Source organism: Gavia stellata, chromosome 12 (assembly GCF_030936135.1).
Source record: "Gavia stellata isolate bGavSte3 chromosome 12, bGavSte3.hap2, whole genome shotgun sequence".
Taxonomy (NCBI): Eukaryota; Metazoa; Chordata; class Aves; order Gaviiformes; family Gaviidae; genus Gavia; species Gavia stellata.
The window spans coordinates 9,953,229-9,968,655 of NC_082605.1; the positions used below are offsets into that span (position 1 = coordinate 9,953,229).

Below are 15,427 nucleotides of genomic sequence, written 5' to 3' on the forward strand. Positions count from 1 at the left end.
GAATGCCAGATCTAAGGGATTACATTAGCTGACAACTTGTCTGCTCTTTTTTGTATGTGTCTGAGATGGCTTGATTGTCACGGCACTTACCTGGCATTTGAGAATTGGAACTCAGTTCTCTGCTTTAATGTATCATTACTTGCTTTCAGATGTGTTTGTTTCCTCAGATGTTGAATGAAGATGGCTGTACTTTTTTCTTCTCCTTTCTTTTTCTCGTTTAAAACGGGGGTAAAACCTTGAAGGTTATGGAGTATCCTCACATTGTAACGGAGGCCAAAAAATTTCCCTGACTGTTGCGCAGACATGGGACTCTTTCTTGTTTGTTAGGAGTGTGACCAGGTTCTGTTCACTTCCAGAATGCAAAAATTATCGTCTGGTTGTGATTATAAATACCAGTCACCTTTTATAATCTCAGAGTAAACCTTGTGAAGCTACTAGAACAGCCTGTAAGATAAAAGACCAATAAAAAGAGATGCCTCAGAATTTCTTCAGTATTGTCTCCAAATCAGTAACTTATTCTTCAGCTTTACTATGGGCTAGATAAACCAGTGTGTCATTTTGGCTACAAAGTTGGGAGCTTCTGCCATGAAGGAAAAACACAGTTTTCACAGTTTTCTGGCCTTCATCTCAGAAGAGTTTTTAAATTGCCTGCAATGACCTGAAATTAGGAAAGGAACATCAGATTCTCGCCTGTATTCAAATAGCCCACTCTACGTCCCTGAATTCCTCTATGTTCCAAAACATGAAAAAGTGCTCTGAATCTTTGCAAAATCATGCATGTCATCTCCCAAGCACAGAATTGTTGAAATAAATTACTTAACTTGAATTATTTAAATTTAATAACTATTAAACCCTAATAAATCAAAAGTGGGAAATTGAAAAAAGAAGTAACAGAAATACAACTTGCTATCATATTTTGCCAGATGATTTTACACTAATCCCTGAAGTCTGAAAATTTAGTGTAATCATCTAACCAAGTACGGTCCAAAATCCCTACAACTGTTGATTGAGCTGTGAGGCTAGAAAAGGTGAATACACCTGGGTGTACCAAAAAAAGCTTTCAATAACCTCATTATAAGAGAAACTCCAAGTTCAGTCATGATAAATGGTTATGAATTTATCCTCTTGTTTGGTTATGCCAAAGCTATATGCAACAGTGGTGTGATTTTGATGTTCTGTATAACTGTTCCATGAAGCATAGAATATGAAGACCATTAAAAATCTTTCTATGTTCCTCCTCATTTAAGTTCTGGAATAGTCCAAGTCAAGTTGGGCCACCTGATTTTTTTTAAGGAGAAATAGACGTGTGAACATTATTTTTCATCTTTAGAAAAACAGTGTCAGTATACCCTGTTCAGTATACCCCACTTGTTCTTCAGATAGGCATATTTGTAACTATACCTAAGACAAGAACCCATTTCCTGATTCTAGGTCCATCAAATGTATTTGTTGGTTTGTTTCTGACTTGGAGGGTCCTAACAAATGTTACACAGTTTAAAAAGAAAAGGAGAGAACCTTTTTGATTTGCATACATGGATTATTATCAGATGTTAGGATCGCTGGGACCTTCTGGTTTTGACAGTGGGTAGTTTATAAACAGACAAAATCAGCAGCATGCAAGGGTACGAGACCAAGTGTATGCATCGCTGATGTTCTGGTTTGAACCCTTGCGGTGGATATATGCCATGACCTTGTCCTGGCTGACATGCACAAGTGGATTTGTACCCTCACTCTCTTCAGCTCATGTTTTTCAGCCACTTCTAAATGGATAGATACCTCCACAGCAGAACGTATCTATGCTTCCTCACTGTAATAAGACACAACTTCTGTTGAGCTCTGGCCCTATAATTTTGTAATCAGACATCAAAGTCTGATTGTCATAATTGTGCGCCTAATTTGCATTCAGAATTACCAAGATTATGTATGTCAATTAGGTATTTGAGTCCACAATTAGATATTGCACATTCTGGTAATTGCACATGGAAATGAGGCAGACAGTTGCATGTGAATGTTTGTGCACACAGTTGGACAGATATCCAATTCAAACTCTAGGAAATTCAGATATTAATCTGCAAGGGCTCCAACAGGACAGTAAAGAGAATCTGAGATGAACCAGTATTATTTCTTGTGCAGTTTATTACTAAAAAGTGCTATTTAAGATGTACAGATTAAAAGATGCTTTTTGACTCGTTAAGAACAAGGAACTCCTGCTTTCTGGGATCTACTTGATTTCTGAAAGTTATTGAAAGTAGAATTGAGGTGTTTGTTACCTTGTTCCAAAATCACTTATTCTTTTTCTTTAAATTGATGTTTCAGTGGTTAATGTCCTGCCTGACATTTTTTCACTACTAGTAGGGTTGTAATATACTTTTCTGTTTTGCAGTGCTTTTGCAAGGGGCGAAATTATTGAGTGGCAGTGGGAGACACGAGTGGGCAAGTTGTAGAGAAATTCTGACAGGCAATTTCCTTAAAACAGCAGCCTGACAGATAATAGTTGTGTCAATAGTATGCCCTTTGAAGTCAGAATAAGGTACCACTCTTTAAGAAGGTAAAAACCCAGTCTCTATGAAAGTACAACAGTACATTTTGATTGTTTAATAATAAACAGCCTCAGCTAGATGTAGAGTGAACAATCTGACGAAACTATTCTTTGTGCTGCCTGTAAAATGCAACACGATTTCTTTTGGCACAGATCGAATTGATGCCATGCATTCAGGGCATTGGTATGATAAAAAGGGAAACAAAGAAACGTTAATTTGCATGTTGTTGTGTGATTTTTCCAGTGGACATACAAAGTGCTGAAATTCTCAAAAAACCAAAGACAAGACAGTATGGAGTTGGTTTCAAAAACAAATCAAAAAACCCCATAAACCACCTCCAGACAAACAAAGACCGAACCACACATACATTTTAGTTATTTAATCCTTTTGCAGAATCACCTTGTATTATCTGTTCACTCTGAAGCCTGGCAGCAGAAAATGTTGATTTGTTAAAATTCATAATGCATGAAATAAATTTTTAACATTTTTACTATTTTGTATCAAACATCACTATTCTGTTTCTTCATATATCAACAGTGTATTTTTCAGAACCTGTATATATATAGCTATGGCAAGAGAAAACATTTGTTCTCCTGACAGATCACGTGAACTGAATTATGCGCTAGAGATTATACAGTTTACTAGTAATCTTTGGTAATCTGTTTATGTTGTATGTTCATACTTGATAATGTATATGCATTGTAATAAACATTCCACAGTACTTGTCTCTGAAATGTTCAGAGATTTTATAACCTATTGTGTTTTTAATACCAAAATACTTCTAGTTTAATTATGAAGCAGTAATATATTCCAAAGAGAAATATGATTTGTAATAAATATTTATTTTAACTTATCTGATTTATGAAAAGTTAAGATTAGAAACTTATTTCCAATACAAAAATTTGGCTTTATCAATTTTCAGAGAACTCCTCTGTTTTGGGGTGAAACCCTGTATTAGCAGGAAAGCATCTGTGGTAACTGTAAACTAACCTTAGCTCCATGTATCTGGGAGAGACAGGCTGTAAGCACAGGGCTGCTTCAGCAGCTTGAAAATGTCTGGTCAACACATAACTTTGGTGTTATGAAATTGTTTTTGACATTGATAAAACAATAGTAAACTGCTTGTTTTCCATATTTTTTAACTGTTAACAACACTTTCCATTTAAAATTATCAGCTGCATGTAAAACTGTTTTTGCCAAGACGTTTCCTGGAGAATTTTATAAAGACGATATATTTTAGTTTTTTAAGAATTCCAATGAACAATTTTAAATGCGTATGAACTTTACATATTTCATGAAAAACGGTTGTATTTTCTGAGTTTCTGAAAAGCTTTAATCACTGCACCAGTCCGGTGCTGTAGTTAATCCTATTGTATATGGACTGATGGCCATATGTATTAAAGTAACCCTGAAGTCAGTAGTCTCTGAATCTGACTGTTGGTCAGTTATTGTATTTTGAAATAGCTATGGAAAACACACTGCTTTGTGCTGCTGACCATTGAAGTAGCCCTTGTCTGGGAAATGACCATCTTTGCATTGCTGCTCAGTTTCCAGGACACATTAGTTGAAGTCAAGAATATGCCGATGTGGCTTTTGATCAATTTGGACCTAAATTTGAGAGATACTTTGAAATGAAAAGTTGGATACAGAATAGCAAGAGCTTGATGCATTTTTTGAATATTTGGGTATTTTGTATTCATCCTTATTTTCATTATTACTTGTAAAAGATATGAAAGGCACCATTCAAGGGAGAGTAGTATTTTAATTCTTCTACAAAGATAATTAGTTTGATTTGGTTTTCTTACCTATAACAATGCTTTAAGACCAATGGACTGATAAATGAAAACTTTCCTCTTACTAGCCTATTGAGGTAATTTTTTTATCTGGTTGTGGAGACTGAAATAATGCTTCGCAAAAGCACTGCCTCCCCTGCTATTTCCCACCACATGTGTCTTTATTTTCTTCTTACAAATTAATTATATTTTTAAATGTATTTAAAACAGTAATTACTAGTACTCTGGAGATACTGACTAGTATTTACCTAAGTTAGCTATGTTTAAATTAGGGAAATAAAGAACCATTTTGTAGTGTAGCCATATGGGCATTTATGCTATCCCTGCTTATTTAGATAAACAAGACTGTGCCTTTCGGCTGTTTAAAGTATTGAGCTATGATGAACCACATTTACTAGGTCACTATGAAGTAATTGTTTTGAAAAAGCAGCCCTTTTTTTGTGGCTTCAGAATTGCCTAGAGGCTAGGATGTAAATTTTCCTGTTTCAACTTACTGAAATTTAATAATGAAATACTAAGTTCTCTGCCTTCCTATATACTGCTGTAATATCTTTTTATTTTATGAAATTTAAAAAAATGTTTCCATCATAGAAAATCAGGGGGGTGAAGTACTTGTTTGTTGATGTTGCATACAGTGTCCCGTTATGATAGCATGGTTCATGATACTGTTTTTATGATACATTGCTGCTCCTTATAAACCTAAGAGAATTTGTTTCTTCTTCTGAACATTTTATTTTTGGAAAGTAGTGCTAACATTGTTTTGAAAATATGCTACTTAGTACTTCATAGCTTATATTTTGTATAAAAAAAACCCAATTTAATGTACACATTATATAGTAGTCCTATATTTTTGTTGAGTGCAAAATTTGTGAGATTTGTCAAACTTCTGACATAGCTGGAGAAATAACATATGTTTAGAAAGAGGAAAATATAGGATGAATTCTGACCTGTTGACCTCTAAGAACTGCTTGTTATAAAATTTTACGCATGCTCATGGCCAGCAAGTATGGCAGTGCATAATTGATGAGCCATTTAAAACTGCAAGAATTGGGTTTAAGTGTGACTACGCAACATAATACTGAAGATAGTCACATACAGCTAGCAAGTGGTTAGCCCTGCCTTTCTTCTTGTGTAGAGTAGTACTTTATCAATCTAAATATTATATTGACATTGATAAACTGCATTTAAACTGCAGTGGCCTAATGGTTAGGGTCTACTGTCTTTTAGGGAGGGATCATAACAAAAAAATAGAAACTCAAAGCTAAATTTCAGAAAGAATTATTTTTGTTAAGTAGCAGATCCTGAAAACCTAGAAGCTGAATAGTTAGAAATAATATTAAAGTTACTATATGAAGTGAAAATAAGATATGGATATCCCTAAATAGAAACCCAAACAAAACAAAACAAAAAAAAAGGAAAATTATTTGATCGAATAACTAGCCAAAAACATATCTTGTGATACCTTTGCATTACTATTGTTCTAAACACATCCTTAGTTTAGTGTGACTTCAAGAGTCAAAATGATTAACCAGGAATTACTTGGGTTTATGAATTAGTGTATGCAGTCATTTAAGCTTAAGAAGTAGGTCTAAAGAAGAATTCAGAAATCCTTGATCACTGATATCAACATGTATGTTGTGACAATATTTTGACAAAGAAAACCTTCTTGTTCATGTTTCAGCATTTCAGGGAACACCTTGACAAACTTTTTGCAAAAGGAATTGGGATGCTGGACATTGCTTTAAATGAAGCTTTCAACATGCTCAATGAAGTAAGTTAATGCTTTTCAGATTTACACTGCTGACACCTTTCTCGCTATTTAGCAATTACTGTCAATTTCAAGATAATAAATTAGAGCTCACTCAAGAATGTAGTGATAAAATATTATCTATAGAACAAGAATTCTATATAATCTCTATGTGGTGAAAGATATAAACAAATTTACATTTTTCTATGTATACATTTTATATTAATGTATTTTGTCTATATATACAGTATACACCTATGCATACATGTGTATGTTAAATAAGGTTTATTTCAGTAGCTGTTCTAGGTGTTAAAAAGTACTAGGGTAACATGCAAATTTCACAGTTTAGTTTTTTTTCTTTGGAAGGGCTAACATTTTAGGAGTGACAGGAATTTGTATCTTCATAAACACTTTGAGAATACACACTGTTATTAGAGTTGTGAAATGATTGTTCATTGGTTTGACTTCTGGCATGACAATATCTCTTATTGCTTATATAGAAGTTATTTGGACACTTTTGCACTTACTTCTGTAATACTCTAAGATAGAGGGAGAAATGTAAAGCTTTGTCTAACCAGCTCAGAGGCATTAATATTATTTTAACTATTTATCTGCCAATAATATGGGGCCAACTTTCTAATAATGTTCCTGTGAATAATGTCTATAAACAGGAATGCAGTCTCTAGAAGATTAACATCATTGTCATGGAGATAATCTTAGTGCAGGGCATCTAGTTTCCCTCCCAAACTCCACATAAAATCAGCATAGCATTCTTAGTTGTCTAGGAGATTGTCCTTCAAAGGATATTTTACTTAAAATCAGACCCATTGTCTTTGCCTGAAATGCTTTTCCTTGCAAGGTTCACACCAGTCTTACTGGTTATCATGAAATTATTTTATGTAGTGTATTTCAGAGATATTTTTTTTTTGTCATTTCTGGCAAAGGTAAAATACATTGTCATGCTACGTATTCCGGCAAAGAACAATTTTAGCAATATTTTGATTCAGCTGACTATACACTTTCTTGGGAATTTATATTGGAAAAAGCAAGGAAAGAAAAGAGAAAAGTGAACAGTAGTAGTAATGAAAGAGCATTAGTACGAGGGAGCAAACCAATGAAAATAAAATGCACCATCAAATATTTCTCATGATATTATGAATGAAAGCCCTAGGTAGTGTGGTAGGACTAAAGCCGTTGCTTACAACCTCAGTTAATATCAATTTAGATATAGGGTTTCTGTAAAGGAGAGTGTTCACTTTTTTTTAAATAACTAATTACAAGCAGATCTTTTCTCCAGGGTCTCTAAACTAATGAGCACTTGTAAACTGCTATATCACAAAGCTGCAGCAAAGTTCATTAAGCAAGATATATGTAGCAAATGCCATTGTGAAGGACTAAAACAACTAAACATGTCAAAGGCCAGAGCAGATACTGAAGGGGAAAATGTGAGGTATTTCAGTTAGCCTCGAGACTGAGGGAAGCAGGAAAATGATTAAAAAAACCCCACTCATTTGTGTCCAAATGCCAAGAGCCCCAAGATGAAATACTAGCAATCAGTGATCAATGAGTCCTAAAGAAAACTTAAACTCCAGAACATTCCCATTCTAAGACCTGGAATATTAGCTCTAAAGTTTTTTCAAAATGATGCTACATGTAATGGCCACCTAGCATTTTCTAAGGCAAGAAAATGAAAACTTCTGTTTCTGTGGATTCTTTCAGTATGCTCCATCTTGCCCAAAGTTCACTCTTTTTAGTAGGAGGCCAAACCCGTGTTCTTTGCATCTTGTTGGTAACCTTTGAAGTGCATTAGTAAGTCAGCAAAAGTGACTAAACACCTTCCAACGGGACCAACTCCTGCTAAGTGGTTGAATGTTACAATCAGCCTATTAAAACATTCCCTACAGATTTCTTTTGAAGTTAATATTAGCAGCTTAATATATGATTGAAAATGCTTTCATGTTTCCAGAAAAGCTTTCTCTTTATTAAAAAAAGAAAAGAAAATATTTAAAGATTATGCATGTATTCTTTTTAATAATATAAATCAATTAAGAGGTGAGTTGATCCTGATTTAGAAACCCTGTGTGTAGCAGAAGATTTTTTTTATTTTTTTCTATGTATTTTTTTAGTGAAGAGGGAGGTATCCATCTAGAAGGGCAGAGCACTATCAAATTCCTGGTGGTGAATTAAAATCATGTGGACTTTTCATCATTAAGTAACCTTTAAAATAGATTATGCAAGATCTTCTGTTGCTTTGAGTTTTTCAAACAAGATTACTTAAAGGCTTTTAAAGGCTTTTTCCAAAGCAACAAAAAAGGGAGATTGCAATGTGATTCACACGCAAGATAGTGATTTGATGCCCAGTTATTGGGGTTGACATGTATGGACTATGTTTTTTTAGATGATCAGTTTCTTCTGTTTCCAAGAAATCTATAAACTCTATGTCTGTGGGCTCCAGATAACTGCTATTAGTGTGATCTGTAGGTGTGTATTACAGAAAAGCTGTCATGGTTTAAGCCCAGCTGGCAACTAAGTGCCACACAGCTGCTTGTTCACTCCCCCCCTGCCCCAGAAGGATGGAGGAGAGAATCAGAAAAGTAAAAGTGAGAAAGCTCGTGGTTTGAGATGAGGGCAGTTTAATAAGTGAAATGAAATAAAATAAATTAATAATGATAATAATAATAAAAATTGTAATGAAAAGGAAAATAACAACAGACAGAAGGGCAAGTGATGCAAATGAAAACAATTGCTCACCACCCTCTGACCAATGCCCAGCCCGAGCAGCGGACCCCAGCCGGCTTTCCCCCTAGTTTATACCCTGAGCATGACATCATATGGTATGGAATATCCCTTTGGTCAGTTGGGGTCAGCTGTCCCAGCTGTGTCCCCTCCCAACTTCTTGTGCATCCCCAACCTACTCGCTGGTGGGGTGGTGTGAGAAGCAGAAAAGGCCCTGACTCTGTGTAAGCACTGCTCAGCAGTAACTAAAACATCCCTGTGTATCAACACTATTTTCAGCACAAATTCAAAACATAGCCCCATACTAGCTACTATGAAGAAAATTAACTCTATCCCAGCCAAAACCAGCAGAAAAGCCTAAGTTTAGGGCTGACAATTTAGACCCCCTATCTTGCTGCTTGATAGTTCAGATGCAGAACTAGTTTGCTTTATCATTCCTGGTTTGAACGATGCGTTGGAGTGTTGACTAGGATACATTCATTAGAAATCAACTCACCCTTACTCTCTGGTCAAAGTATGGCTATGAAAAGAGGCACCACTTTAAAAACTACAGTGTCTCTCCTTTAAATTGAGCTACATTTCTTTCAGTGTAAAAATTACAGAGACTTAATTACTGTCTCACAAATTAAATTCAGTAAAACTCGCTATACTACAACAAAGCTTTGTAAGGATTAGTAAACAAAGCTGGAAAAACATTTTTATAGTACATTTTTACTTTTAATAAAGATGCAATTTAGGCATATTCTGACTTGAGTTTTCTGCATGTCATGAAAACAGTTTTGTTTCTCTTTTTGCCTAACATTTCCCAGGTCATCTATTTTTCAGCATATCTAGCCTTAGTAGATCCCATGTCTTAAAAATCATGTACCTGACTTAATGTGTCCTAACTAACCTCAGTTGGATTTTAAGAATACAAACTAGTCACAACTCATTAATTAACAGATGATAGAAAAAGATTGAGCTATGCCACCTGATGTTTTTAGAAACTTTATTATTGTTAATTAATAATTATTCTTAATTAATTAATTGTATAATTGTTATTATTTGACATTTACCAAGGCTGTATTGGAAAGAAATATCTCAGTCACAAACACAATAAGCAAACTCCTTTTTTCCTTTTTTTTTTCTTTTTTTTTTTTCCCCCTCTGGTCTTTTCCCGCCTCCTTCTTGTTTTCCTTTTTTTCAACTGAGCTTATATTCATGAAAATGTTTTAAAGTGTTTCCTTGAGTATAGTCATTTCTTTTTGGGGAAAAAAAAAAAATCTGTTAGTCTGCTGGAAAAAGAAAATCTCATCTAAAATAAGCAGCAAACTGTCTTCTGATTGAAAGATGTACCTTGCAAATGAGTCTGCAAAACAAAATATTCTCCAAAGGGTTTGACTTGACAAGTGTGCCTGTATTTATACTGTAGAATCATAGATTAACTACTGGATCCAATTCCTTTGTATTCATCTTGAAGCACAATATTGATCAGTTCTTTTCGGGGCATAAAATCCTAAAACGAAAAGGTGAGGATCTTCACCCACTGCCCACGTGTTCACCTAGACAGCATGGAACTAATGCGTTCATGTGGTGCATGCCAAAAATGACAATGGGAAAAGCTGCATGAAGTAAAGAACACTCTAGGTTGTTTATAGAGGGTTTATTAAGAATCCCGTTATGGGCACTGAATATAGTCTTAGCAAACAGGTACACAATAGGAGATAGCAACCAGCCTTAATACAAGAGATGTTCTATACTAGTCTTCCAAATCTGTGTAAACTGAAAAAAAAAAAAATTACAGACAGTGATCAAGAAGACCTGAGATGAATTTTTTTTGTTCTGTTTTAAAATCGCTGAGGCAACTGAAGTTATAATGATGAATGTGGTATAAAAATCTCATTAGATAAACTGATAGTTTTGAGAATAAAGGGAACTGACATCCCATGTACTGAATTGTACCTATGATGAGTGAGAGTCTTTTGATCTGTAAGGTCATGATGGATCATGCTACATGTATGTTCAGATCTATTCAAGGTGGATTAGTGACTGTTTCTATTTATACTATAAAAGGGAGTATAATAGCTTCAAGCCTTCTTGCATACATACTTCCAGAATTGACAGCATAAAAATCTTTTCCATTATATATAGGCATATTGGCAAAGTCTCTGGGAGTTTCTATTAAGCAGCCTAGGCCAGAGAAAAAGCTACTTAATCTCTCCTGCAAAGACTACAGCTAACCATTTTTCACTTTGTCTACAGGATATGACCTTTATGTGCCAGAAATCTATTCTTGTGAATTATAGGTTAGCAAAGGATGTCTCGTCTAAAAGGGTTGGGGGGGTGGGTGGGTAAAAAAAAAAAAGAAAAAAAAAAAAAAAGGAAAGAAAAAAAGAAAAAGCTTTGTTTTACAGAGATAGTCTATTAAGATTCTGGTTGGATTTTAGAATGGTTCAGGGGTTACACTAATTAAACTCAGTTAATTTTGCCTTGCAATTACCTTTCAGTGTTTGCCTAGGTTGTTAAGACTTGAAGATGGTTGATACTGATATCTTTGAAAAGCACATTTAAAAATCCACTTCCAAATTCTTTCCAATCATCAATTTATGCAGTGTTCATTATACAGTGTAAGAATATAGAAGTGCTTGGTACAGTAGTTAGGCACCTACTATGTCATGTGACAACTGCAATTATCTCTTTTGGTGACAAATGCGGTCTTTGCAGTGATTACCTTTAAAAAAATCATAGCCGATTAAATAAAATTCTGTGACATTTCAAAGACTGTTAATCACAACCAAATGCTGTAAATGTCAGGATGCACTGAAATTTTTGCTGCTAACTGATGAATCACTGAGTTAATTGTAGTTCATCATAAGGCCCTTGTCATTGTTATTATTATGGAAAACACTTTCATCACTCTTGCTATTCAATAAAATTAAAGTTCTAGACAAATATGAGAAGATATTACTCATCAAAGCATTTGAATTTAATCGCATTCTTCAAAATATTCTAACAGATAACTACATAGAATAATGCAGATGCATACAGAGTAATGTTTTAAAATATATGAAAGCATTCCCCCTTCGTTAATTTCCCTTTTAATATACCTTGTCTCTTTCAAAATATGTTGTCCATATGTAGAATATATCCCTTGACAAAGTAACTTCATCTTTATGAGAAAATATTGGATCTAAGTTCATACTAATGAAGGAATCCCACTTCAATAATTCTGGCTCTTGTTAAGACTGGAAGAACTGTCATGACTGAAGAATTTTAAGGCTAGACTGCTTTGCAGGTATCACAGATAAGAGTTTTCACACAGGCAGTGACCAGAACATAGCTAATTCTGTAAACCCACATTAGTTTCCCTTTAAGTAACATGTTTCTGTTACTGTTTGCTGAGGTTCCTGTTTGATCAGAAGGAAACTGATCTGGAGGAGAGCTGCAGATGATACAAATGATTGTTGAATGCTATTTGTGGATGTGATTACTCAGATATAGAAATGTGAAGGCAGAAGAAAAAAAGACAAAGCACTGCTGGAACTCACCATCCACTCCCTTTCCTACTGCAGGCATGTCTACAAAGATGACATTTTTAGAAGTTAAGAACTTTTTCTAGAAAAAAGGGGTTTAGAGTTTTGGGAAGAACAGCAAATATGTAAGGGTGAGTAGACTGCAGAAAGCTTAAAGACAGAGCAGCTGCTAGCCCAAATCAAACTATAATACTCCAAATAAATTTTGTTGAATCTAAAAGGAGTCAGAGTCCCTGCAAGATAATGCACCTTTAAATTTAAATACCACTTCTAAAATGGGACCACTCTTTTTTGGGCACTGTTCATCACAGATAGGCTGGTGAGGTGTGGGGCGAGTTAATTACTGCTTGTCTTTCTCAGTACCAAGACAAAGGTGGTAGGACAAGGCCTTGTCTGACCTCAAAGTTGGTCATGTACCAACTACATAGGAAGAGAACAAAAGGGGATTGTTCATTCATTAGTGTGTATTCAAATGTTAGCCCAGTCTTTAAAGAGTTCTGTGTAATGCCCCAGTTTATTGATCTTTTCACAGATTTTTGTAGTGTTCATACAGAGTAATTGAAAATCAAGTAATTTTCCAACTTTGCATTTTTTTGCTAAAAGCTGGATGTTCCACCTAAGTTCCTTGAATATATAAAATAATACACAAACAAATAAGAACCTATTCTGCAATAAGAGCAAATGGAGACACATGGGTTCAAAATTAAGGCACCAACCCCAGAATCAAGAGATCAAAGCTTATGTTATGACTCAGTCCAATTTACTTGCTCTTTGACCAGGAGAAAATCCTGTTTGTGGAACAATGAAGCTTTCTTTGCATACTCCAAGGTATATCTTGATTGCTGTCTAAGTACCTGTGCTCAAGTACTGCTGTTCAGCAGCTTGAATTACTTATATGTACTCATTTCAAGTAATAGCAGAATCTGAGAATATATATATATTAACTTGGTTCTCCCAGATAAACATTTTATGAAAAATAACATATGGAATGTAAACCTGAGTGAATATAAATGTCATATGAATAGTCATATGTCTCTCTATAAGTGGTGTATCTTTAGTACTTTGCAGTAGAATTATCAGTCATTCATTTCTTCTTTTTGTGTAGCTTGTTCTTTTAAAATGGTATTTAAATCAAAGCAAATCCTATGTAGATGCATCAATACAGATAATCTGTCTAAAACAGGGGAATACACTTTTAGTTTGGGGAAGTGCTATATTTATGTATGTTTCTTATTTTTCAAGCTGATAAAATGGGGATATATAATGAATCCTGATTCTGTTACACAATTGAAGTTAGAGTTCAGTAAGAACATAATATCTATAATAAAATGTTTTCAACCTAAGACTTTTTCACCTACTTCTAAGCATGCTAGAGATTTGACAAGATCCATGTTCATCCAGTGTGATTGTCATCTATCCTCATCTAACAGGAATGTGCTGTAACTAAATGATTGTTTCCTTTTACAGTTCAATCACACAGGGCAAGGAAGTATTTGCAGCCAAGCCATAATGTTGATTACTGATGGAGCTGTGGACACATACGATACAATATTTGCAAAATATAATTGGCCAGACAGAAAAGTAAGTATGTTATCACTTTTATTTGATGGAAAACCCAAAGCTTTCTATCCAATATAAAGTGTATACCTATTGAAAAGTCAGTAACAATCTTTCTAATGATCTAAAAATGATTTTGGATAACTGGATGTTTCACTAACGACAAAAATGATGCTTATGTGATATTGCTTGAGGATAGAGATGGCCTTTTACTGTAGTAATGAACTTACTTCCTTTATATCTTATTACCCTATTTCCCTCCAGGGTACATTTTTGACTGTTATATAATGCTTCCCCTGTGAGACATCGTTAAACATGAAAAAGCTTTTCTCTTCTTTCTCCCCAAATACTCGTTAATAATTCAATGTTTTTTGAAGCTAAAGAAGGGGTATGTACTGTGGACAGTGAATGATTTACTATGACTGAAGAAGGAGCAGATGTAGTATTCAGTATTTTTAATTTCTTTGCTTGGCAGGGGTAGAGTTGGCAATTGGTGAGATTTTAGTAAAAATGTATTTGGTTCTATCAATCTGTATAAAGAAATTTGCCTAGAATTAAATTACCTTGTTATATAACACACAGATGTTATATGGTAGTGCAGAAGTACCTTGACTTCTCTTGATGAGAAAGCTCTAGTAGGCCTCATGTTTGGATGTCAAATAATTTCCTTCTACACTTTTTATCTTCTGCTAAAGCAAGTTTTGGGACTCTCTCAGGAAGTTTTTGTAGTTTGAGATACCTGCTATGTTATATGCCTGTGGAGGCAACAACCTCACTCTTCGAAGTGCAATTTGAGCAAATAATTGATTAATATGAGTGTGCTGCATGGGGTTTCAATATTCTGTGGAAAAAAGTAGTTGTTTTGATTTGTAGTTTTTAGTCATGTTTCTCTCATTTATAAAATTACATTTGTTTTCTGTTCTCCTTTTCTTGTTTACCTGAACTAAACCTCATGTATTAGCAATCAGTGAGCAAGAGAAAATGGGAAATTGGTGATTTTTTTATTGATCTTCTGAAAATGTTATGTCAATTACTGTAATTTTGTGTAGTAAAGATGTCATACAACTATTCTACTTTTTGTTGCTTAAGAGGTTTTTATTCAGAGAATGTAGAGTAATAACTAACTGCAATTTGAAGATCTATTTTTCTCTTGAGATACCTTGCTCACTCCTTTTATGTAACTTCATTCTCTAAAAGAAGAAAGTTGATACATTTTGTAATTTTTCGCAAGACATGCCAGGAAGTCTGGCATCTTTAAAAGAATGCAAGGATGCATTGGTATTTGCACGTATTCTTTTCGTGTGAATTGATGTTAGTCTTTGTGTAGTAGAAGGGATGGGGAAGCTCAGTATTTAATTAATGCATTAGGATGTAGAACTGGATATTATGAAAGAAGTTCCATTGGATGTCAACATTTGTCCATTTTGGTATTTATTGTACTTTGTTGGGTCACGTCTCAACTGGCAATGGCAATTGCTGAAATACAACAGAAATATTTGTTTCTATTCTGTGGTATACAAGAAGTACCTCCTTGAAATGCGG

General features: G+C 34.5%; 1 protein-coding gene across 1 annotated transcript in view; it reads left to right on the top strand.

Moving 5' to 3' along the window:
* The window catches only part of CACNA2D3 (calcium voltage-gated channel auxiliary subunit alpha2delta 3), a 463,311-nt gene that overhangs the window by 218,046 nt on the left and 229,838 nt on the right, over positions 1 to 15,427 (top strand). Inside the window, exons 10-11 of the mRNA XM_059823195.1 lie at positions 6,015 to 6,104; positions 13,796 to 13,909. Coding sequence (XP_059679178.1) covers positions 6,015 to 6,104; positions 13,796 to 13,909 — 204 coding nt within the window. The remainder of the gene's footprint in view (positions 1 to 6,014; positions 6,105 to 13,795; positions 13,910 to 15,427) is intronic.